At 49.1% G+C, this 26,545-nt stretch overlaps 1 protein-coding gene across 1 annotated transcript; it reads right to left on the bottom strand.

Annotated features, from left to right (window-relative positions):
* Positions 1–39: 39 nt before the first annotated feature.
* Positions 40–25,967, bottom strand: LOC142774809 (uncharacterized). The gene is made up of 6 exons (XM_075875904.1): positions 25,126–25,967; positions 24,005–24,107; positions 21,753–21,859; positions 14,328–14,718; positions 12,313–12,367; positions 40–2,908 (listed from the first exon to the last, which is right to left on the bottom strand). Exons 1-6 carry the CDS (start codon positions 25,551–25,553, stop codon positions 2,412–2,414), a joined length of 1,581 nt encoding a protein of 526 aa, XP_075732019.1. The 5' UTR covers positions 25,554–25,967; the 3' UTR covers positions 40–2,411.
* Positions 25,968–26,545: the final 578 nt, after the last annotated feature.

The following is a 26,545-nucleotide window of genomic DNA, read 5'->3' as shown; positions in this document are numbered from 1 at the left end:
CAGCTTACGAGAAAGTGTCAGCATTTGAAACGCACCACGTTTCATAGACCACTTGATAGAAGGGAGTTTATTTGAGCGTCTCGCAGGAATTGTGCAGGAACCATTTTCTACCCAGTGCAGCAACATGCAGTGGTGATACATAGTTTCATTAAAGCTCACATTAACAGTTCTGGTAACATATGGTGCACAATACCAGCTTATCTGAGCCACAGCGGTTTCGATGATTACGTTGAAAAATTTCACATAAAGGTTTTATCAGGGAGGCAGAAGATTGTATTGCTCTTTCGCTTGCTTGGATATTTATACATGCCAAGGTGCAGTGACACGCCAGACACACACAACAGGCCTGCCGCCCCTCGAACGCTAAGCAGGACACGCAGTCTGTCGCAGCAGTTCAAGGTTGCCGGACTGTTAATCAAGGTGGTTGCTTGACTAGGCTGCCTATGTTAAGCCTTTTGGAGACACTCAAATCAGCCCAGTACTGGCAGCAAGCCTGCTGTAACTGGTTTAGGTCCCATTCAGTGATATTAGCAAAACTGATAATTATTTGCAATGAATTTGTTTAGCAGCCACGCTTGCAAGATGGGTGCACGGGACACACAAGACGGTTTGTGTGTGCCAAGCCCCTCTTGCCGCCTCATCTGGCAGCGTTAAAAGGGGTTGACGGTTCTCGAATCGCCATGCGCACTGCATTTTTGCAACTGGCCATTCTTACGCCTATCGTAATTGGCGGCTACTTAAACAGTGGCCACAGTTAAACATGGCAAGTTCCACTCAGATGAACGTAAGAAAGGACGCACCTCAGTATGCAACCAAAGTCAACATTTTGAACTTTACATAGATTAGTGTGCCACTGGCATTTCAAAGCCCCTAATGTTTGCCACCAGCTTAGCAGCCTCCCAAAGTGCAAGACAGCCAAACATGCGGCGACTGCCACAGGAACCCAAAGTACAAGACAACTCAATCTAAAAAAAAAAGGCTAGTAAGCTTTCAATAGTTGAGTCTACAGCTTCACATGCGACTCTTTCAGATGACTCACTGATTCTGCAGGGGAAAAAAATGAATTCATATGTCCCACTGCCTTAATTTCTAAGTTTTGAAAAGATGCCTTTCTCGTCGATTTGGCATCTCTACAATGCAAAATCAACTCCAGCCATCATCGTCAAACAGTGCTTGTTGAAACTATACATTCCATGCGTTATATACATCAAATGCCTCAACATTATTTCATTAAGTGTACAATCAAGTGCAGTGTGCTAAATTCAGGCAGCTATCTAGGACGGCTAGTTGCACTTTGCCACAATGCCCACTTGTCATACATGAACCTTCGTTCCAGAATAAATAGCGTGTAAATATTCTAAGTATATGAGCGCTTTCACCCAGCATACAATCTCTACAGGAACTTGCTCTCATCCAAAAAAAGTTTCTACAAAACGATACTAAAAGATGCCGAGGACACTTCTTTGTCAAGCACAATCAGTCCTCGCTTACGTCAACACGATTCACAAAAACATTCGCATTTCTAAAAGAAACAATGCCTCTTGTAAGTTTCCATAGAGCACATGGAACAGATGCGCAGCGTCATGTGTAAACTCCTCAAAAACAAAAAAAGACAGGGCGTCTAGCAAGTAGCCGTCGTTAGGCTGACAGGATCGGCAATGAATAGCAATGCCCGACTGTCGCGTATATACATAAAAGTAATATTGCCATGTGACCTCCGTGCTGATTTCATGCAAGATAGCGGCTATTTAAGAAGTGTAAATGGCTTTGGTTGATTAGCTTCTGTTTTGGGAAGCGCAGTGAGGCTCATTCATTGCAGTCTGTGAAGAACACAGTCTCTTTGTGCATTTGCTCGCTGTCCTCCATCGAATGGGATGAGACGGGTCACATGGTGATAAGTATGAGTGGCAGTTGTTTTTCCACAGAGCCTGGAAATGCTAGTAAATCCGACAAGACACACCTAGCCGAGTCAGTTCAGTCACATGAAAGGCAACAGTGTGGCAAAATTGCACTGGCACTGCCAAAGAGCACATCGCTTAACCTTCACTGAGACATGCCTTTGGAAGAGCGTAGGATGCTGCGGGGAGTACAACCAGAGAACTGGCACACCTCTCACTGCGCTGCACTATCCGCTCCAACAGACCACCGCACCAGGCCGAGTCTAACATCCAGGGCACTGCACCACACCCAAATGCGCACGCACAGATGCCCAACTTCTATGCCAAGCGTGAGCAACGGCACATGTCCAAACGTGCACGCCGTGAACGGTCTGGGTTCACACCTAGGCATGGACGCAGAACATCCACCGCGGCACGTGCCACACTCCGACAGAGTGCACCAAGACACGACACCACACAAGGTCATCCCCGAGAGTGCGCACATACACACTGAACACATCCGTTGGAGCAGCACTAAGAAGCAGCGGAGGGCGAGGCCGTCGCGGCAGGACGCTGTAAAGGCGGACTGCTGAGGCGAGCGGCCAGTTCGCTGCTCGCACCCGCCTGAGGTGGCGCCACGACAAACACGTGCACGACCTGCTCCTGTGTCCGGCTGGCGTAGAACACCAGCTGGCCGGCCTGCAGCCGCAGCGGAGGCGTCGGTCCGCCCACCACGGGGGCAACACCACCGGACACGCACGGTCCCATTGTCACAGCAGAACTCCCTCCCACAGTGGCAGGCCCTGTCGTCTCGTCTGTGGTCTGTTCGGTTTCCGGCTCCTCCGGCAGAATGATTTCTTCGTGCACCACCTCCTCTTCGACCACTTCTTCCCGAACGCCGCCATCTTCGGTGGGCGGAGCCTTGCGCTTGCGGCCCCTCCCACGCTTGGGGGCGGGCTGTGCCCTCTCGGGCTCGTCAGGGTCGTCGGACTCTAGCTTCAGGTCATCGATGTAATACTGGGTGGGGTCGTCTGCAAAATGATGGGCTATTTTCGTAAACCGACCAGCACTGCTTATCCACCACAGGTCAGAATAAAAGGTGGAGCTCACTCAGACTACCTCAAAAAATATAATTTTGTCTTGGGGACCAGTCGGACTCGCAAAAGTTTTTCTCAGGCAGACTAGCTCAGAAACTCCAGCAAATTTTTTTCAATTTCACTCACTCGGACTTAGACCTTGCCAAAATATTACTAAGGCGGACTCACTCAGACTTGAGGTTGAATCTGAGTGTGAGCGAGTTCGCCGACCTGTGTTACCGACTATATTCAATGCTTCCAACTGACTCATTAAGATGGCTGTAGTTGGGTACAAACAAAGTTTTCACAACAACACAGTTCGGCTGTAGACGCTCCAACAGATGAACGCTTGCTATGGAGGTGCATGTCAGCACTTCTTTTTACCAGCGATAATAGAAAACGCACAGTGTTGAAGGACAACCAGACAAAACAAGTGCTAGACTCGCAGCCAAATGTTTACCGAAGGAGGCCCACATCAAACATTCAGTTGTAAGTACAGAACTCTGTCCAGTTGTTTTCCATTTCTGTCTGCATTTCACAAGCACTATTTCCTTTTTTGAACCTAAGGAAGCAACTCGACCATCAAGCTGCATTACTGAACTTCTTTTACTCACTTTAAAAACATGGCCGCTGTAGAAGAAAAAAAATGCCCAGGCCTGCACAGAATGCACAGTCCCAGCTGTAGCTGGAAGAGAGGCCTTCGAGAACTCTTGAGGCACCTAATAATAGTATACTTGCAAGGTGACCACTATGCCATTAATCAATTTTGTAAAGGAATCACCCACTGAACCGTTATGCAAATATTCTGCGTACAAGCGCGGTACCCACGACGTATCTGTAAGGCATTGTGTGCACCCTTTGCTGTAGCTGATGACAATAAAGAATTATGGCTGAGCCCTGCGTAACAGGTTGAAAGCACTTAGCGACACACTAATTGTGCAATTTGCAATTGTATGACGCCACATTGTTATTTCGTCCTTATGCCCCACTATGTTACCTATGGTAATGCAATGAGCAGTAACAGGGTGCCCGGCATTCCATATTAAATATATAGTGCTTTCACTTTATACTTGTGACACGTTGCAGGGTACGGGGGAAAAAAACAAAACAACAAGAGACAACACAAGCGCAGCGCAACTGAAAAATACTTGACTTTGATGGTAAACAGTCTTACGTACGAGATAAAATGGGAGGTGAATTCAGTGATAAAGAACAGACTACGAAAAAGAAAGATATCTGGGGATCAAACAATTTTACTGCAGTTTCCTTCAAAAAGCTACCGTAATTACTTGAATCTAATGCACACATTTTTTCCGGTTAAGCGAGTTCATAAATCGCATGCGCGTTAAAACCGAGTGCGAAAAAAAATGAATACAGTCATTCTATTGCCATCGGCATTTTCAAAATGGCCGCCCCCTACGTGCTTCGGCATGGCGCGTCGGCCATTTCTGCCAATGTGTTTCCCATGTGCGGCACTTCGTACGTGTACTGAGGAGTTCGTCATCTTGTAGTTCATTAGCATCGACTGCATGGAAGGGCCGACTCCAGAAACTTGACGAGTGTACAACGATGCCGCTTTTAAAAGAAAAGTCATCGCATGTGCCGAAACAGACAGAAATCGGGCCGCATCGCGGTCGTTCGGAGTTCCCGAAACGTGTGTGTGGGACTGGCGGAAACAAAAGCAGAAGATTGTCAAAGATTCATTCAAAAGCTTCAGTGGACCACAGCAGTGTCGGTTTCCGCAAAGTGAAGAGCTGCTCGCCGAGTATGTGCTTGAGCAGCGAGCGGCACAGCGGCCCGTGACGACAGAACTGTTCTAAGTGCGGGCTATGCAGTTAGCTCTAGAAAAAAGGCTAACGCGGAGCCAGTTCAAAGTGAGCAGGTGCTGGCTAACTAACTTTATGAAGAGGAAAGGCTTTTCCCTCCGAAAGTGAACGGGCATGCGCCAAAACTTGCAGGAGGAGTACGAAGAAAAGCTTCACAGTTTTCAGAGGTCCGTCCTAAACTTGCGGCACAACAACGGCTACCTGCTTGGGCAAATCGGGAATGCCGATCAGACGCCTCTTTACTTTGACATGACTGGCACCACAACCGTCGAGAAGAAGGGGGCAAAGCAAGTTCGCATGCTGACATCGGGCCACGGTAAAAAGAGTGACGGCAATGCTCCATTTCACGTCAGATAGGCACAAGCTTCCCCCGTACCTTATATTTAAACGAAGACGCTCCCAAAAGGAGTCGTTTTCTCGAATAGTGTGATCGTGCGGGCCAACGAGAAAAATGGGTGCACGTTGCAGTCGATGTCTTACTTTTTTTTTTTCGTTGTGAAAGCCGAGTGCGTGTTACAATCGAGGGCGCGGTAGAATCGAGTAAATACAATGTAGTGGGGAAGAGGGAGAGAGACGGTATCTAGTTGGAGCACCTGAAAGACGACTACGACGAAGAGCTGAGCTCGTGACAGTGACTGACGCCTCTTGAACCAGGCAGTTGGTTTTATTCAATAAACCCCCTTATAATCTGGTGGAAGTGCTCGGTAGTCTTCGAAGCTGGAACTACGAAGTCGCACCTTACCTGCAGTGCCAGCAATGCCAGAAGAACCCTCCACCCAAGGTACCTCGCAAGTTCCCGCCTCTACATGTCCCAGCGTGTGGCCACTGCATCGGCCACCGATCTTCAGCGGCACTGACGGCCAAGACGTTGAGGAGTGGCTGGCTACTTACCACAAGGTGAGCGCAGCGAGCAAGTGGGACGATGCGGCCAAGCTGACCTATGTAAGCTTTTACTTGTCCAGCGTCGCTAGTCTCTGGTTGCGCAATCACGAAGCCGACATTGCCAGCTGGGATTCATTCAAGGCCTCCTTTTCGCAAGTCTTCAACCGCCCTGCTGTGCGAAAATTCCGCGCAGAACAACGACTTCGTGAGCGCGCTCAACAGCCAGGAGAGACCCTTACCAGCTACATTGAAGACGTTGTTGACTTGTGCAAGCGGGTAAACCCAGCGATGCTCGAAGCCGACAAAATCAAACAAATCCTCAAGGGCATATGCGATGACGCATTTCAAATGTTGTTAGCCAAGGACCCACAAACCATTGCCGAACTCGTCAGCTTGTGCCAGAGTTTTGACGAATTGCGAAAGCAATGCACCCAAACACTGCACTCTCTAGAACAACGTGATTCGATCACGGCCTTGACTCTCAGAGACCAGAACGACATGTTGGCTCGCATAAAGCAGTTCGTGCGTGAGGAGGTCGCTCGGCAGCTCTCCATTTTATCGAGCACGCCCGAGCCAGCACAAACGCATCCTTTGGCCCCAGATCATCTGGCCCCGGCCATAAGGCACGTCATACAAGATGAGGTTTGATTGATATGTGGGGTTTAACGTCCCAAAACCACTATATGATTATGAGAGATGAGGTAGCGGACCCTTTGCCTTTACCAGCTCTGGAGGCCGCACCCTTGACGTATGCGCAAGTCGTTGCAGCCAGAGCACCTCGACAGCCCACTTATGCTACCTCGCCGGTCTCTGTTCGGTCATCACCAGTTCCGTCCAGCCGGCTGATTGCGGCGTTTCCGAATCAGTGGCGCACCGCAGACAACCGCTCGATTTGCTATTCTTGCGGTTACGCAGGACATGTGGCTTGCTTGTGCCACCGCCGCCCTCTCGTTCAGAGCGACAACATGCAAAGATCGTCGCAAGGCTCTCGGCCCTTTAACAACACGGCACGTCAACAAGGATCCTCTTCACCCGACCGCCCTCCCTCAGTCAGCCACCGATCTCCATCTCCCCGACGTCGCTCCCTGTCGCCCATGCGCCGTCGACCCTGCCCTTCAGACGCGGAAAACTAGATGCCGCAGTTCCAGAGGCACGAACTGCGTCGTCGTCGAAAGAATCAAGTCCTCGCATTTCTCCGACAAACCTCATCGACGTTTTTGTGGATGGTTACCGTACACTTGCGCTTGTGGACACTGGTGCTGCCGTTTCAGTAATTGATTTAAAACTTTGCCGCCTGCTTCGGACGGTTACCACGACGCCAAAGGGGTTGTCCCTCCGTACTGCCAGTGCTCACCATATTCGACCATCAGCTGCCTGTACCGCCCGCGTTCTCATCCAAGATGTTTTGTATACCGTTGAGTTTCTTGTGCTACAGGCGTGCTCTCATGATGTGATCTTCGGCTGGGATTTTCTGTCTTGTAATCATGCGGTTATCGACTGTGCTCGTGCTGAAGTGGCCTTCTCTGCGTTGTGTGCCTCGTCTCCGGAATTTCCGTTGAACAAGCTGTTTGTCGCGGAAGACATCGACATACCACCGACTAGCGCATCCTTTGTTCCCGTATCTTGTGCCGGTGTGTCTAAGCCTGCAGTGTTGTTTACGCCTTCCCAAACATTCCAAAGTCGCAAGAGCCTAGCGTTGCCGTTTGCAGTTCTAGATATTTTGGCGGGCGCTATCAATTTGTTTGTCACAAATCCCTTGCGTCACGGAGAATGTATTGGAACATTCCAAGACTTAGACGTTTCCTCCATCTTCGACCTTGACGGTGAAAGTGATTTGCAGCTTAATGCATAGACGCCATCTGCCCATTCAATTGTCCACGAAAATAATAATTTGTTTGGCCCCTCAATTGATGGCGAACTTGAAGAACCACACCGCGAAAAACTTCTAGAACTTCTTCACCAGTTTCGCGGCTCGTTCGATTGCCAGCAGACGTCCTTAGGCCGAACGCACACCGTTGTGCATCAGATTAACACCGGCTCCCAAGCGCCTCTGCGACAGCGTCCCTACTGTGTATCTCCTGTGGAGCGTCGTGTAATCACCGAGCAAGTGGCCGACATGCTTCAACGTGGCGTCATTCGGCCGTCCAGCAGTCCCTGGTCTTCACCTGTGGTACTTGTGAGGAAAAAAGACGGCTCGATTCGCTTTTGCGTCGATTACCGCCGTTTAAACAAAGTCACGATTAAAGACGTATACCCTTTGCCGCGCATCGATGATGCCCTGGACTGCTTGCAAGGTGCTGAATTCTTCTCATCACTAGACCTATGGTCCGGTTATTGGCAAGTCCTCATGGCACCATCAGATCGTTCAAAAACTGCGTTTGTGAGGCCCGATGGGCTATACGAAGTTAATTCAATGCTCTTCGGCCTTTGTAATGCGCCAGCCACATTCGAAAGGATGATGGATAGCGTCTTACGTGGGCTAAAATGGAAGACATGCCTATGCTACTTGGATGATGTCGTTGTTTTCTCCCCTGATTTCGACAGCCATCTCCAACCTCTCAGCGAAGTCTTGAGCTGCCTCACGAGCGCAGGCCTTCAACTAAACATCAAGAAGTGCCACTTTGGTGCTCGGAAGCTCACAATACTTGGTCACGTCTCAAAACAGGTTGTCCTCCCAGACCCAGAGAAGCTTCGTGCTGTCGCTGAGTTCCCGAAGCCTACGACTGTGTAAGCGCTTCGCAGCTTTGTCGGACTATGCTCTTACTTTCACCGCTCTGTGAAGAACTTTGCTTCGATAATCCCACCACTGACACAGCTGATCTCTGGCGATGGACACCTCTCTGATTGGTCGCCAGCATGCGATGATGCTTTTGCAACATTACGCCATCTTCTTACTTCACCACCTATTTTACGCCCCTTCGACCCTACTGCTCCAACCGAGGTGCGCACGGATGCCAGTGGCATAGGACTTAGCGCTGTCCTTGCTCAACGCAAACCTGGCTTCTCAGAGTATGTAGTTGCGTATGCCAGTCGCACCCTAACCAAGGCAGAGCACAAGTACTTGGTTTCCGAAAAGGAATGTTTGGCCATTGTTTGGGCATTACAAAAATTTCGTCCTTACTTATATGGACGCCCATTCGATGTAGTTACAGATCACCATTCACTCTGTTGGCTCACTTCATTGAAGGATCCTTCGGGCCGGCTTGGATGTTGGGCGCTACGTTTACAGGAATTTGATATTCACGTCATTTACCGCTCATGCCGCAAGCACACCGGCGCAGATGCTCTTTCTCGATCGCCTTTTCCATCAGCCGTTGCACCTGTTTCCTTCGCCGAAGCTACCATCGGCAGCATCGATACCGCTGACATGCCTTCGGAACAACGCAAGGACCCTTAGATAGCCTCGCTCATCGACGTTCTCTCCTCGTCTTCGGTGACACCACGCCAGCGCCTACCTCGTGCACTTGGTCGGCAAATTCCCCATTATGCAATACGGGATGCCATGTTGTACCGTAGCAACTATCAGCCGGATGGTAGGAAATGGCTTCTTGTTATACCTCGCCATTTGCGCTCCAACATGTGTGCGTACTTCCACGCAGACCCTCAAAACGCGCACGCTGGCGTTTTGAAAACATACGATTGCCTTCGTCAGCGATTTTTCTGGCGTGGAATGCACTCGTACGTTCGCAAGTACATACGCTTCTACACTGAGTGTCAGCGACGGAAAACTTGTCATGCCTCTGGCGAATTACAACCATTGCCGTGTTCAGCTCGGCCATTTGATAGAATCCGCATCGACCTCTACGGCCCACCACCTTGTACTCCTGCGGGAAATCGCTGGATTATTGTGGCCGTTACGCTGAAACCGCCGCTTTGCCAGCCGCTGCTGCTCGTGATGTCGCCTTGTTTATCTTGCGTAACTTTGTCCTTCGCCATGGCGCGCCACGTGAGCTGCTTAGCGACCATGGGCGTGCGTTTCTATCGCAAGTCGTCCAGGAGCTTCTCAGTGAGTGCATTATTATTCATCGCACCACTGCAAGCTATCACCCACAGACAGTTTGACAGAGCGCTTTAACTGCACGCTCGGTGATATGCTTTCTATGTACATATCCTCCGACCATTCTAATTGGGACTTGGTGCTCCCTTTCGTGACGTATGCATATAATACGGCCACCCAAGCAACTACTGGGTTTTCACCTTTTTTTCTACTGTACGGACGTGAGCCCTCTTCTACGCTTGACACGATACTTACTTACCGCCCAGATGCTTCAGAATACCGCCCAGCCTCCGAACTTGTTCAGTGTGCCGAAGAGTGCCGCCAATTAGCGCGTTCCTTTATGTCCGTCGCACAAGGTCTCCAAAAAGAACGACTCGACCAAGACAAGCCTGCTCACAGCTTCCCCGTAGGCTCATTTGTATGGCTTTCGGTTCCATTCCAGTCCCCCGGCCTCTCCCGAAAGTTTGCATCCAAGTACAATGGTCCGTACCGCATCGTTCAATGCACGTCACCGGTCAACTACGTCGTCGAACCAGTGACACCTGCCGAGGACAGACGATGCCGTGGTCGTGAGACAGTCCACATCAGCCGCTTAAAACCTTACTATGATTCCCTTGTGCTTGCTTCGCCGTGAGTCGCCAGGATGGCTCCTCTTCACCACAGGGGCAAATGTAGTGAGGAAGTGGGAGAGAGACGGTATCTAGTTGGAGCACCTGAAAGACGACTACGACGAAGAGCTGAGCTCGTGACAGTGACTGACGCCTCTTGAACCAAGCAGTTGGTTTTATTCAATAAACCCCCTTATAACGGTAATTTCTTTGTGAGAGAAGGTGCAATCGAAGGAGTGCTAACACACCCTTTACTGATATGCATCTAAAAAACTTTTGTAATTTTTCTCTCAGTCCGATCGAAAGATCGCGTCAAAACTTTATTGTCGGGTAACGTTGCTGTGCACTTGCATTCTCCGTAGTGAAAAGCCAAATGACCAGTATGGATCAGAAGTGACACAGCATAATTGCTGCGCCGCGGTGGCTAAGGTACTCGGCTGCTGACCCGCAGGTTGCGGGATAACGTCCCGGCTGCGGCCCCTGCATTTTCGATGGAGGCGAAAGTGCTGTAGGCCCATGTGCTCAGATTTGGGTGCACGTTAAAGATCCAGGTGGTCGAAATTTCTGGAACCCTCCACCACGACGTCGCTTATAACGAAACGGTGGTTTGGGGAAGTGAAGCTTCACATATCAATCAAATCAATTACAGTTGAATCTCAATAATTCGAACAAGAAGGGGCCCGAAAATTTGTTCGAATAAAAGAAGTTCGAATTAATGAAAGCTAAATAAACGGAGGGCTCTCCATGCAGTGGCGCATGTGCATTTGAGCTAACAACACACGAGGGGGAAATGTCAGAAGACCTACATTTATTCACAAATCACAGGACATCCGTTAGTAATTGAATTAATTGGTGATGCGCATCTACACACGTTTGCCTTGCAGAGAGTCAATCGATTTCGCACGCAGCTTGCAAAGCATTTCTACTTCGGCTTCAGCATCCTCCTAGCAAGAGAAGTTGCGTGCGGAAATATCCAGTGCTGACACTTCTAAAGATGACAACGACTGCGTAACGGAGCGTCCCGCTCTCCACTACGCAGCATGGCCAGCACGTGACGAGAAAGGAGGAGCGTCTCCACGCGGAGAGAAGCAGATTTGCACTTGAGAGAAAACCAACACTCCTTGACAGCTTTCTTTTTTTTTTTTTTTTGCTCTCTTCGTGCGCGTCGTTGAGAGAAGGGTTATGTGGCAGGAACGGGAAAGGGGAACCATGGCATCGGTGCGTTTGAGAACCCCCTCTCCCTCAAGGCGCAGAGCCGTGCTCCCGCAAGGGGCAAGGGCTGCAGAAAGTAGTGCCTTTTTGCTTTCCTGCCACAACACATTCATTCAACCCAGTGACAGCTTTCTATTTTATTTCCTCTCTATCTTCATGCCCGGAGTTCAAAGAAGAAGGGTCTTTATGTGGCAGGAACGGAAAAGGGAAAAGTGGGACACGGGCGCGTCGCAGATCGGCATTTGAGAGAGAGCAAACATTTCACCACAGCCTTTTCTTTTCCTTCACGCGCAGCGTTGAGGTGTCGCAGGTGCCGCCGTGGGATTGAACAGGGTGTTGAGAGCATTTTCGGAGCGCGGTATGTTCGAATTAATCGCCAGAAGTGTTTAGGCATTCGAATTACCGGGCGATTTCGCCCATTGGAATACACATAGCTTTGACAGGACCTCATTGTGAGTTCAAATTAACCGGAAGTTTGAATTCATGGGATTTGACTGTATTTATGCTCTTATTAATTAGTCTCATTATTGCACCTCCCGGTCTGGTCTATACGCTTCCCATTACAGGGGAGAGGAACTCTCACCTCTTTTTTTTTTTTCCGTAGCCTGCAGTGCATCGCAAGCACGAAGACGTACCAACTAGCCACCATTACTGCCTTATTAGCTGGCACTTTGTTCTGGTATTTCACGGTTTATGGACGTGATCAAGATCGAATGATCTACACCCCTCACTTGCTTGTTTGCCATATCCAAACTGCTGTTTCAGCTAGACAGTCAGTAGACAATGCCATGATATTTGGGTAACACGGACAGACACGATCGAAGCTCCACTTACTGATGGTGCGGTCAATAAGCTCTCGGTTGCGGCGTTCCTCTCGCTTGAACTTGTTCTGCAAGGAACACACAGAGAAGTGAGCACTCAGAGAACACACAGAGCACTCAGGAACACACAGAGAAGTGAGCACTTTGTAGACAATACGTCGGATGAACACAACACACACATGCATGCAAACAACTTTCCCAACCAGCACCACGCCTCGGACTACTACCGCCTTGCCATGCAGGACCACTAGAGCCAGTGGCTCAAAAAGTGAGGGGGAATCGTCACTAGGGGTGTGCGAATATTCGAACTCCCAGAAAATAAGTATAACCGTATAATTTCCTGAAAGTCAAATTATTGATTGATTGAGTTGTGGGGTTTAACGTCCCAAAACCACCATATGATTATGAGGGACGCCGTAGTGGAGAGCTCCGGAAATTTCGGCCACTTGTGAAAGTCAAATTAAAGCAGTTCCATATGGTGGGCATAAATCAAACTCTTCAGGAAAACGTTGGTAAATCAGAAAGATTACTAATAATATCTGAAGTTTTATGTCCCAAAACTACAGTATGATTAAGATGGATGTCGTATGAAGGGCTACGAAAATTTCAACCATGCAGTTTTCTAAAACTAGTTAGTTTCAAACGTTGCCTATATGCTGCCTTACACTGATTTTGCTTTTTGATTTGTGGGGTTTAACGTCCCAAAACCACCATATGATTATGAGAGACGCCGTAGTGGAGGGCTCCGGAAATTTCGACCACCTGGGATTCTTTAACGTGCACCCAAATCTGAGCACACTGGCCTACAACATTTCCGCCTCCATCGGAAATGCAGCCGCCAGAGCCGGGATTCGATCCCGCAACCTGCGGGTCAGCAGCCGAGTACCTCAGCCACTAGACCACTGCAGCGGGGCGTTCTTGCTTTTTTTATAGCCCACTACAACCCATTTGTTAAACTAGTTTCAGTTGATGTGAAGTGTCTGTAGTGCCCTTACTTTTTGTTTTCGTGTTTCTCGTACATGAAAAGTTGTCACTTGTTTCTGCACTCACTTTGAGCATACCACAGCGTGAAACATTGTGTATGTGCTTCGTCTCTAGTCTTCAGGAACATTCTTTTTTCTCGTTCTTGCAGATTTGTGCGACAGGATGGTTGCATCTTGTTCACTTAGTTTTGTACTTGTTACTTCCACTCCTGCTTGGAACCTCATCTAGAGGCTAGCAGTACTGTATAGACAATATATATAAAAAAATAGGAACAGGAGGACAGGCTGCATACCTCAGGCAGGAAGCGCGTGCTTTGACCAAACAGGCATTGTCACCCGTGGTCTTGTTCGCAGCCTGTTTCAGGGGGGATTAGCACGACACTCATCTTTTTGTAAGGACCGTGCTCTCGTTGCAAAAGTGTGCGTTAAAGCCACAGACAGCACGAAAGTCACTTGACTCACTTTCGTAACGGAGCGAGTGGCCACCTTTACTTTCAATAAGTCTACAATGGTGGATCAGTGGTTAAGGAGCTTGGCTGCTGACCTGAAGATGGCGGGTTCAACCCCCGGCCACCACAGTCGCATCTCGGTGTAGGCAAAATAGTGGAGCTCCGCGTGATATCAGTGCACACAAAGAACACCAGATGGTACAATTTCCCAAATCACTACACTATGGTGTCCCCCATAGTGGGATATCAAACCCAAAACATCAATAATACTTTGTATGAAGTTCCACTTTGTCGCTACAGCATTCATGGTCTCAACTCAGCAGCAAAACTGACTTTTTCGACAAGTGGACTTGCGTTCACCATTTCAGTCTATGAAATTTGAATACTGTTATCAATATGTTCAACAGCGTTACCCTAAAAGCAGTTTTCCTGTAGTGCGCAGCTGCGAAACTGCATGTAAAAGTAAAAAAAAAAACATTTTTGGTGCAGCATAACAGCACGAAGACACTGTCGGTGGATAAACGTGGCAACGAGGTCTTCCGCTGCGACATGTCTAAGGTTTCGTGGTTGGCCATGCCAAAGCACAGTCTCCTCACCTTGAGCTCCTGGCGCGTGCGCTTCGGGAAGAAGTTGGCCATGAGCGTGAAGTCGGTCCCGCAGGCACTCAGCGCCTTGTAGAATTGTGCAGTCTGCTTCGCCGTCCACGTGCTCCGTCCCTTGGGGTTCTTGCGGAAGGAAGCGTAGTTGGTCTCGCCGCCGGTCTCGTAGACGATGGCGCGCATAGAGGGCTGCACAGCGGGCCGACGTATTACCAAGCTTTCCTCGTCCAGGGTGATCTCGCCGTTGGGACCGAGTCGAACTCGTGGACCCACGTCTGCGGAATCCTCCTCCTGTTCAACCACGTCGTCGACCCGCTGTTCCTCCGCCTCGGCAACTGACTCGGTCTCCACAGGTGCCTTATCCTTGCTCGTCTTAGATGGCTTCTCCCTGCAAGAAGTAACATGCACCTTTCACAAATGATTGAACGACACGAAATAGATACAGATATACACCCAAATCTCATTATACTAAGCTGCATAAGTTTGTTATATGCAAAAATTCGCTGAAGATATATTCCTAGCAATAGGTTGATTGCAAGAGTACTCTTCATTTGCTTCGTTATAAGTGATATTTTGTTGTATCCGGGTTCATTATATCGATGTTTGAGTGTATACGCAACTGCCACAAGCATACACTCTCGCTTACTAGCACCTTCGGTGTCAGATTTGTAAACGTTTTCAAGCAATATTTAAACATGCAAGTCAAGAAGCCCAACAAAAGTATTCCTAACATCCAGCAGAGCTGGTGCAGTCAAAATGCTTTGCCCTCATGAACAATATGGTCAGAGTTGTCGTGGCGACTCCTGTTCGACTGTGCACAAGTCGCGCTTTGAGGTTACAAAAGACGCTTATTTCTGTGAATAAGCAAGCACAGCTCTGCGGCTTTGGGGGAAGGAGATATGAAAAATGTGAGGCCACCTCCTTGAGAAATGAATACCCAAAACATCGAGCACAAGGCCCGCTTGCCCCTTTTTCCACGAGAAAAACGAGCGGACACCAGTGGCACTGAGAATGAAACCCACTACCTCCCGCATTGAAAGCAGATACTCTATTTGCTTGGCCACCACTATCATGCACTTCCCTGTCAGTCCCTGCGAAACAGTAGCAAAGGGAAGTGGGTTGAAGAACAGCGAGCCCAACTGAAGACGATGCAAGTTGGAAACTGCCGTCCAGGAAGCATTTAAAATAAATTTTCAAGTCATGTCGTTAGGAGAAGATGGAGGAGGAAAAAGAAACGCTACAAGGATGTGAAAGCAACTGGCAACAGAGGTAGCACTTCATCTTTATGCTTTTTATCTTTTTTGTTCTAATGATATTTAATGTTCACACGCAGCTTTCCTACTCCGCCTGAGTGACACACTTAGCCTCCATTTTAAGCCTCGGGTCTCTACATATTGTCACGAACAAAACAAGACCCGCAGCCAGGAGTTCACTTGAACTAGAGCAACGAAGATGTTCTCTTCTTCTTCGCGCCCAAAAACGCGTATGAGCCACCGTGGCTCGTTTATCAATGGTGGCATTACCCCCTCTCCCAAGAAGCATCGTCTCGATGCTGTACATGAAGGCAAAAAAAAAAAAAAGAAAAGAAAATTAAGTGAAAATTAGCATGCGAGCAAAATGAATGGCGTAAGGCGGAATAACGTAGTTGGTTGTGGGGACAAAAGTTAGAGAAATAAGAAAAATAGGAAAAATGTAAGGAAAGGACGAAACAAAAAGACGCGAAGTTACTAATAAAGTCAGTCACTCTCTGGCGATTTACAGCGCGAAAAGTATGGTTTGAGACGTGAAACGTGAATGACTTCAGTTTGCGGGGTGAAACGGGAACGTCTCAAATTGCCTTGTGGAAGAACCTCGTAAGTGACGTCACTGAGACGTCGCACAACCTTGTAAGGGCCGAAGTAGCGGCGCAGAAGCTTTTCGGAACGTCCACGCTGTTGGATAGGGGTCCACACCCAGACTTCATCACCTGGCTTAAAAATAACTTCACGGTGGCGAAGATTGTAGCGGCGCGCGTCTGCGGTTTGGTGACGTTGAATGCGGTGACGAGCAAGTTGACGGGCCTCTTCTGCGCACTGCGCGAATTTGGCGGCATCCGTGTGGTATATTCCTAAGTTGTCGGACAGGAGCATGGCGTCGAGCATCGTCGTGACGTCACGACCGTGGACTAAGCGAAAAGGCGTGAAACCGGTACTTTCTTGAACAGCAGTGTTATACGCAAAAGTTACGTAGGGAAGTATGGTGTCCCAGTTCTTGTGATCGATGTCCACATACATTGACAGCATGTCTGCAATTGTCTTATTGAGTCGTTCAGTCAGCCCATTTGTTTGCGGGTGGTAAGCCGTTGTTTTACGATGTTCCGTGCCACTTAATCGCAAGACTTCCTGCAGCATCTCTGCGGTGAAAGCTGTCCCACGATCAGTTATGACGACAGCTGGAGCACCGTGACGTAAGACGATGCTGTTAACAAAAAATTGGGCGACATCTGCTGCGGTGGCTTTTGGAAGTGCCTTGGTTTCACAGTAGCGTGTTAAGTAGTCTGTAGCGACAACAATCCACCGGTTTCCAGACGAAGACGTGGGGAATGACCCCAGCAAGTCCATGCCAATCTGATGAAAGGGCGCCTTTGGTGGGCCAATTGGGTGCAGTAGTCCCGCTGGTCGTAAAGGTGGAATCTTACGTCGCTGACAGTCGCGACATGTGCGAACGTAGGTCTTCACAGTCTTCGCGAGACGTGGCCAGTAGTAGGAGCGTTGAATCCGTTGCAGCGTGCGCGTATAGCCGAGGTGTCCGGATGATGGCTCATCGTGACACGCACGTAAAATGTCACCACGAAGCGTAGTTGGCACAACAAGCAGATACATAGCTTGTGTAGGATGAAAGTTCTTTTTATAAAGCACTCTATCACGGAAACAAAAGGAAGATAGTGAGCGCGCAAAGCTTCGGGGAAGGTGGGAATTGCGTCCTTCCAGGTAGTCAATGAGCGGGATGAGCTCTGAGTCATGACGCTGTTGCTCCGCTAAGCTGGTCGCTGATACGGCAGAAAGAAAAGTGTCGTCGTCTTCAAGGTCAGTGTTGGCATTTTCGACCGGTGCGTGTGAGAGACAGTCGGCGTCGGTGTGTTTCCGCCCAGATTTGTGGACGATGGTGACATCGAAATCTTGTAGCCGAAGGCTCCATCGTGCTAGACGACCTGAGGGATCTTTGAGATTCGCGAGCCAACAAAGGGAATGGTGGTCGCTAACTACCCTGAATGGGCGGCCATACAAGTATGGGCGGAACTTTGTTATGGCCCAGACAACAGCGAGGCATTCCTGTTCGGTTGCAGAATAGTTTGTCTCCGCTGGGGATAACGTTCTGCTCGCATAAGCGATCACGCGCTCTATGCCATTTTGCCACTGAACTAATACCGCTCCTAGTCCAACGTTGCTGGCGTCAGTGTGTAATTCCGTGTCAGCGCTTTCGTCAAAATGACCTAGTACAGGCGGAGCCTGGAGGAGGTTTCGGAGGGTGTCGAACGCATGGCACTGATCGGGACCCCAAACAAACGAGACACCGTCTTTTGTAAGCTTGTTGAGGGGTTCAGCAATCTTCGAGAAGTTTTTGACAAAGCGCCTGTAATACGCACAGAGCCCCAAAAATCGGCGTAGGTCGCGCTTATTTGTGGGCACGGGAAAGGTGGCAACGGCGCGGGTTTTCTCGGGATCTGGGCGGATGCCAGCATGGCTCACAACGTGACCAAGGAACTTCAGTTCTTCATATCCAAAATGACATTTGTCGGGTTTGAGAGACAACCCCGCTGTTCTAATTGCCTGAAGAACTGCATAAAGGCGTTGGACGTGTTGTTCAAACGTGTCTGCAAAGACCACGACGTCATCAAGGTAAACAAGGCATGATTGCCATTTGAGCCCCGTGAGAACCGTATCCATCATTCTTTGAAAAGTAGCTGGCGCTGAGCATAGACCGAAAGGCAACACTTTAAACTCGTACAGACCGTCGGGAGTAATAAACGCCGTCTTTTCGCGGTCGCGCTCGTCCACTGCGATTTGCCACTAGCCGCTACGCAAATCCATGGAGGAAAAATATTTAGCGTTGCGTATACGGTCCAACGAGTCATCTATCCGGGGTAGAGGATAAACGTCCTTTTTGGTGACCTTGTTCAGTTTACGGTAATCAACGCAAAAACGCAACGTACCATCCTTCTTCTTTACTAGCACAACTGGCGAAGCCCAGGGACTGGTCGATGGCTGAATGACGTCGTCCTGAAGCATCTGCTGGACTTGGTCACGTATAGCATCTTGCTCTTTTTGCGACACCCTATAGGCATGTTGTCGGATGGGTCTCTCAGTAGGTTCCGTGATGATACGGTGTTGAGCAAGTGGTGTCTGTTTAACCCTTGACGTAGTGGCAAAGCAGTCTTGAAATGAGCCGAGTATACGCAAAAGGCTTTCTCGTTGAGCCGAAGGTAGTCTCTCGTTTATGTCGAGAGTGCTCACGAAGGCCTCGTCAGGGTGGCCATTCGATGAAAATGAAGCTAACGTAGATGGACCATCGGCATCGGCAAGTTCTTCACAATATGCAATGGCAGCGTGCCTCGTTAGGTGGCAATATTCGTCGCTGAAGTTCGTGACCAGCAGGTGAGCATGCCTATTGCAAGGCTGAATGATTCCTCGGGCAACACAGATTTGTTGTGAAATAAGGAGAGACAAATTGGCCTCTGCAATTACCGTGTCAGACAAGTCCTGTCCCAATTCTACTTTGACAAAGAGGCTGCTTCGAGGTGGGAGAGTCAGAGAATCGTCGGTAACACGGAGCGCTCTTTTCCGGAATTGCGTACTGTCAGTTGCAGCGCAAAAAGGATCCTCGAACGACACAAGTAATTCACGGAGGTCGATGACGGCGCCGTATTCACGAAGGAAGTCCATTCCTAGAATGACTGGCCGAGAGCACACGCGCAATACGAGGAAAGAGCCCGCAAATGTTGACGTACGTATTCGAATGCGTGCCGTGCACATACCAGTAGGCGTCACCAGATGGCCACCTGCCGTGCGCAACTGAGGTCCTTGCCAAGGCGTCATAACCTTCCTCAGTTCAGATGCCAGTGTTGCGCTCATTACGGAATAGTCGGCACCGGTATCGACGAGGGCGTTAACAGCATGATTGTCGACGAAGACGGCAATTTCGGCAGAAACAATCTTTCTGCTGTCGGAGAACACTGCAAAACCGGAATCGCCCTCGTCTGGTCGTTGCGTCGAAGGAGGGTCTTTTACAGTTCGCCGGGCCGCGACTTCACCCCCAGAAGTCGCCGTTCCTAGTTTCCCCTGCGGGGACTTGGTGACCGGCTCCTGAAAGGAGCGGAAGACGATGAGGGCAAACTGGGTGACGTAGACCGGCGAGGCGATGGTGATCTGGATTGGTGGTGCCGAATAGTCGAAGGAGTACGTTGGCCCGTGAGATACGCTTCAATTTCGCGGGGACGCTCACCGTAGCGCGGGCATCGAGCATCAGGGTGGAAGCCGCGGAGACCTAGTTGCCGGTATTGACAGTTCCGGTATACGTGACCCGCTTCGCCACAGTGATAGCAGAGCGGACGGTTATCCGAGGTGCGCCACGTGCTTGCCTTGCTACCACTTTGTCTTGAGATGGACGGCGGATAGGTGGGTGGGCTCGAAAACCTTGAGCCGAGAGGTGGGCTTGAAGCAGTGTCGTGAAATGGCTGCATAGCCTGGTACCTTGGCCGCATAGCAGTATCTGTAGCCGGTGGCGCAGGGGATCGCAATGCCGCTGCGTATGTCAGGACTGGGGCCTCGGGAATCGGCGGTGCGATTGGGGCTAGGGGTGTGACGGCCTGTCGGACTTCTTGTCGGATTACATCCGCGAGGGCTGACACGGGTGGATGGGATCCCACTGCCTGCAGCTGTCGCAATTCGTCCCGAACGATACTTCGAATGAAGTCTGCGAGGGTCTGTCTCTCGCTGTCAGAGCCGATAGAGCATGTGGTGGCCGGGATATGGCGTTCGTATTGTGACGACCGCTGCTGCAGCGTACGTTCCATCGTAGCCGCCTCACTGATGAACTGGGCGACTGTCGTCGGTGGATTGCGCACGAGCCCAGCGAAAAGCTGTTCTTTTACTCCGCGCATTAAATGGCGCACCTTCTTTTCCTCAGGCATGGCAGGGTCCGCGCGCTTGAAGAGTCGAAGCATGTCCTCGACAAACATGGATACACGTTCGTTCGGCCGTTGGTTTCTGCTGGATATGGCTTGTTCGGCCCTCTCCTTCCTTTCGGTGTTGCGATAGGCGTCACGAAGCTGTCGGCTGAACTCTTGCCATGTTGCAAAGGAGCCCTCGTGGTTCTCGTACCACGTCTTCGCAGAATCCTCCAAGTAGAAATAAACTCGGCGCAGCTTGCGAACATCGTCCCATTCGTTGATATTGGCAACCCGTTCAAAGTGGTCTAGCCAGTCATCAACATCCTCGAAGATGTCTCTATGGAACGGCTTTGGTGTCTGTGGCACGTGGAGAACATGGGCGAGAAGCGAATCATGGCCATCGCTGGTTTGGACCGCCTGGCTTGTCATCGCAGTTGCCATCTTTCTGGGTGTCGATGCCAAGGGACCAAATTCAGGGAGTAACCCACGCAGGCGGCGGCTGATTCTTGCTCTGGGAGATGTAGCTGTCTCCACGATGGCCGACACAGCCGAAGTACACGTACCCAGCGTCTCCACCAGTAATGTCACGAACAAAACAAGACCCGCAGCCAGGAGTTCACTTGAACCAGAGCAACGAAGATGTTCTCTTCTTCTTCGCGCCCAAAAACGCGTATGAGCCACCGTGGCTCGTTTATCAATGGTGGCAATATCAAAGCCACATTGTGCGGTACAGAAAATTAAAAAATGCGCGAGGTACAAAAAAATGTGGATTTGTATGTGTTTTTTTTTAATAATCGATGCTTTCTGTGTCGCAAGCTTCTCGGCGATGAGCAGTTTCCGATATGAAAATCTGATCCTCTATCGAGTTCACTTATAATTTTACATTGCTACTTTTCATTGTTATCGGGATATGAATGCGTGACCATCGTCGTAACAACGCATATGTTGTGCTGCTAAGCACGTGAATGAAGGTCCAATTCCTGCCATGGAGAAAGGAAAAGGTCGGGAGGGAGCATTGTGCAATGCGATAAAAACTTTAAAAAAAAAAAACACTAGTATTTCACGCATGCACAAGTCAAATTTTTCTGACAGAGTAACACCTCCGAAATTTTTTATGCTTTGGAATTTTGTAGGCAACACGTACGTGTCCCATCAGTGGTGTTCATGCAGTGCATGGTTTAACGAATGCTGCTAGAAAGGACTTCATCGTTCAGAAGTTAGAAGTGCTTGGGTCAACGACAGTGGCGAATAGAGAGATTCACAGAGGAACGTACGGCATGGGTTTCCCGGGCGGGTTGTAGTAGATCAGGTCCTGCATGGTCATGGCGCTGCGGTCTGTGGGCGGCTTCCGGGGAGGGGGGCGCCTGCTGCGACGCCGCACCTGCACAGAGCAGAATGCCAAGGAGCACTGAGTTGGTGCTTCGAAACATCTGGTGGCACACGGCCATAACAATTTTTGAAAGGAAGTCAGGCCAGAAGAGAGAACAATGGGAAAATAAATGAAAATAACGTGACATCAAGCACAGCTACAGATGAGAAAGTGCACTTACCAAATAAAAACGAAAAACCAACTCTTGTGAAGAGTCTTTTTCCAATTAGTAATCCCAAAGACACTAATATTGCAAGGAATTATTTTTTTAATAATTCTTTTAGGCATATTAGTCAATTGTTTTTTCCAAAATGGCAACAATTACACTGCTGTTCTAAAACAAATGGCAAAGGCTAAAAGACATATAAACGAAACACAGGTGGCATTGCTGCCTATAAATTCCTGTGTAGGCCTGTGATGTAAGAGATTCCAACACTGCTTGCGAAGAGCTACCGTTGATAACCTAACAAAAAAATACAAGCCTTGCCCAACAAACGGCGGTGTCCCTTACAAAGAGGATTTACACATGCAACCCATCCAGTCATGTTCACTAATTTCCATGACGTCAATGCATTTCCGTGTATTTAAGATTTTGCCATACGAATATACATTTGCGCTGCCGCTTTCGCTTGAAAACTTAAATGTCCCAGCCATATTTTTATTAGATTCTGGCATCAACAAGCAGCCAAACGTGACATTTCAAACAAGGACAACAAAGCTATATGTTTTCCAACAGGCTCTAGTGCGTACGTTAGCAGAAGAGAAGCACTTTGCCCTTTGAGAGCCAGATGGAATGAATCTCTCACAGAGTTTGAAAGTTGCATCGAATTTCCGCGGGTGGAGCTTATCCCTTTCGGAAGCCAGTTATGATGTACTATCTACAAACACGCCACGTTCGCAGAGGGTGATTTCAAGGCACTCAATATTAGGTCCCCCCCAAAAAAGGAGAAATGTGTTGTTTTTATTCGTTTTTGTAAATAATGTTAATTAGCATGCAATGAAATATCTTATACTAGAGTAAATCAGCTTCAATTCGAGCACAAAAAGAATTCAACATTTGCCCCTAAATGCATGTCCATTTTGTTTTTTGGCTGTATTTGTTCTGGGTGAAGAAAAATAATACTCTTGACGGTGGCCCTGGAGTGCAATACGTCAAATGATCGTCGAACATGGTGGTGTTACCAGCAAAGTGATATACTGCAGTAATACACAGCTCAGTCAAGTTAAATTAGCGCTGGTTGTCCACTCAAGAACGCTTTACAAATATGCACACTGTGTTTGAAGAGATTTGAAAAGCATGCAGTGTGTGACTAGCCCGCAAAGTTGAGTACAACTGTACACATCACCACTGAAGGGGTAATAAAGCGTCAATCTGCGACAGTGCGCAGCTGCATTGGCTTTCAACTTTCACCGTGCAATCTAAACAATGAGACCCCGATCTTCAGGATTGCGTTCCAAAAGAAGTTTTTTTATATAATCACTACTACAAGGTTGATCAAGCCTGTAGAACAGCACATTTACGAATCTAATGGAGACAATCATAATCTGATAATCCACTGACTGGATGTGCCATTGTCTTTGATCCCTCTAAAAAAATCCCCGTCAGTAGTGCAGACATGCACCAAGAGAAATGTGACTTTGCTTTGACCTTACCCTGACCTCGCCTGCAGAGGTCAATGGCAAGCTGCACAAGTGTTGCTAAGGCATTTTTAAGCGTGTAGTAGACTTAAGCAAGCAAAATTTTACTTGGCCCTACACACATAGCCAAAAAAAGAAGCCACAGCATGTCACTCACTCATCATTGCACAATGTCAAACTAGTGTGTTACTGTACTGAACATGCCCCAAATATTTAGAATTGAATGCAAGTCTATGCTTGCACAAAAGCACCCCGTAAGGTAATACCACTGGTGGAAGGAGGTTTTAATGGTGACTACGAGTTTATCGCCTGCCTGCTAAAAGGTGGTTCTTGGACTAAATCGGCTCAAGCATGCATCTGCTGTGTCCACCACCCATTAACATCTACACAACACCTTTTCTGAAAGCATGCATGTGCACTCTATATGTCAGAGAAATGTACAAGCTAAACAGTAACGAAGTCGCCTTGCATCACCGCTTAAACTGCTCGCACGAACAAACCTGACAAACATCATCTCACCTGCTTTTCCCCTTTGCGAGTCTGCGGCTCCGACGGTGTACTTGGTGTAGCTGCCGGCTCCTGGGGGGTTAGTCGCTCCGATGTTTCAGATGGCCTGGCCACCCTGCAAGCGTACGTTTCAATGCAATTCGGACTAATGAACTGCACCATTTCCGTCCGACACAACGCCACACCCAACACAAATCCCTGTACACTTTGAGACACTCCACGTGAAGATGTTTCCATTTCGAACATGTAACCTGAAACTTCTAGTGGTTTCCTTCACACTGCATCCCAAAACCTTTGATTTGTGACAACCACCTCTGAACAGAGCAGCGCATTCAACAATGGTAGAGACGTGCACAAGCAGAACAAACTTGGTGAGCTAAACATGTTTGTGACCAATCAGCATGATATGTAATATACATAAGGCCATGAAAGAAGACACACAAGGATTGCATCTAATTAAACCACTGCAGGATCAAACAAACCTGGATTATAAAATCAGTTTAAGGCACCTCTTTTTGCTGGTGTGTTGTATCTCTGCATCAATTTATTTGTTTTCATAAAGTTAGTTGACTAACTCACCTCCTTAGCAATTATAAGTAATTTCGTCTATTAAACAAGAATGAGCACTTCAATTTCCACTTCTTTCCTTCACATTCTTTCATTAAAACATTGGCTGATATTGCAATTCTCAATTGAAGATTGTATATCATGTTTTACACAATTTACTTTATAATGAAGTGTGATGATAAAATTTGATTTTATGTTATGATAAAAACCATTGTGTTGTTATTACTATTCATATTCCTTACAAACATTCGCAGTGAGATTATAGTTTGCTTCTCCTACGTTTATTTTTTTTTTTAACATTAATCTACCCAGTTCGAGGCCAGCACTTCAAAGTCGCTGTAAAGCGAACAGGCGAGCCTTCGTGCACTAGTCGTGCGGACTGTTCACACACGATTAGAAACATTTCCGAAAGAGTAGATGGCCAAATGTCGATGGCCCGAGTCACGTAATATTGCATCACCTCGAGCACTTCCGCGATTCATCGAATAGCGCAACGAATCGCTTCGGGGCAGAGCGGCTTTCCGTCCAGTAAAGTACTGGTGTTGAAGGACCACGAGAGCACTTACTTTTCGGGAGACGCGCAAGCGGGAATGACGGGCGCCGGCCGCTTGATTGGCGACTTGGTGACCGCGGGCTCGGCCCGCGCTGGTTCCGCAACGTGAGGAGTTTCAGCTGGCGTCTCCGCGACGGCATCCGAGGCGCAAGGTGTCTCTTCTGGTGGGGCCGCCGCGGTGGGAGCGGGCTCCTCAACCACCGGCACCGTTGCCGGCTGCTCCGGAACACTCGCGACGTCTGGTTGGTCCGCCGCGCTGGGTTCGTGAGGCGCTGCCGCAGCAGCGATCGTCGTTGTGCCGACGGCGGCACTGTCACCGGCACCCGAGGTCGCCGCCGCTGGGGCAGCCGGTGTCGGCTTCCGCTGTCCCGACCCCGCGGGGCCGTCGCTCTTGCGTCCCAAGTTTGGTTTGATCTGGATCCGGGAGCGTCTCGTCGACATGATTGCGGAAGATTATCGCCACTACCACGTGCGAATCGTAAGACGGCGCCGCGCTCCCGTAAAATGCTTTACCGAAAACGAGACGCACGCCTCTAAAAGGAGTCGACTACGCACGGTGACGCTTGGACGCGTGGGGACGACGACATGTCCGGTCAAGTGGCTGCGACCGCGGCTTCAGGGGGCGAGTTCACCGGTCAGGTGCACGCCGTCGCGTCGCTCAGCGATGCGCGACCAGTCGCGTTGAACGTACAACGCAAAGCAGTACCGCAGTTGAAATAACGAAACTGCGAAAACTCTGCCCAGCGCGACTACGAGCTTGTCAAAAAGAGCAAGAAATTCGGAAGTCCCCGACCCGAGCCTGCCGAGGCGGCGACACTCAAGGAAGGTTGGCGTTGGCACGCGTTGGCCCGCATTTCTAAGTCGCTGTGCATGACCTACTACACTCCTGACCTGCCCAGAGAGCACCTCTTCCAGCGCCCACGTTCTAGTTCATACCTTCTGCCGCTAGGGCCGTCACCTACGAGCACTGTGGCGCTAGTCAGCACCTGTTCGCTGACGTCAGCTTCAGTGTTCGTGGTCATATTTCGGCCAACAGAGCACTCATATTGCGTAATTATTATGCACTAATGAAAAATAATTTTGAAACAAATATTTCAAAAGTCATTCACAAATTCTTTGCAATTAAATGGACGCAACATCACATATGCTGTCCTACACTATGTAAGTCTACGGATTCTCGCATTTGTCCACCAGTGTGCAATAAATTTTTCGTCACACTGAACAGCTTACTTGACCAGTCATCTAAGTGAAAAAATAGTCACATATATGCCGGCTGTTCATCACGGAATGCAGCCGTTCTTACTCTAGCGCCGTCCAAACAGCCGTAAAGTAGCAGACGAACAGGTTATAGGTAGCGCCACCTACGGCGAGCGATTGAACGAGAGCGGGGACACGCGCTCCCATAGGAACCCCGCTATCTGAACAGGTCAGGA

The sequence above is a fragment of the Rhipicephalus microplus genome, chromosome 10 (assembly GCF_043290135.1).
Source record: "Rhipicephalus microplus isolate Deutch F79 chromosome 10, USDA_Rmic, whole genome shotgun sequence".
In the NCBI taxonomy this organism is placed as follows: Eukaryota; Metazoa; Arthropoda; class Arachnida; order Ixodida; family Ixodidae; genus Rhipicephalus; species Rhipicephalus microplus.
Note: the sequence above shows the minus strand (reverse complement) of the source record. Positions and strands in the feature narration are given on the sequence as shown.

Excerpts from the sequence above, each read along its gene's own strand:
- LOC142774809 (XM_075875904.1), bottom strand. The coding sequence starts at position 25,553 with ATGTCGACGAGACGCTCCCGGATCCAGATCAAACCAAACTTGGGACGC. Across the intron at positions 21,860-24,004 it reads CTCGCAAAGGGGAAAAGCAG|GTGCGGCGTCGCAGCAGGCG; the intron begins GTGAGATGATGT and ends TGCTCTGTGCAG. Across the intron at positions 14,719-21,752 it reads CCGCCCGGGAAACCCATGCC|GGAGAAGCCATCTAAGACGA; the intron begins GTACGTTCCTCT and ends TACTTCTTGCAG.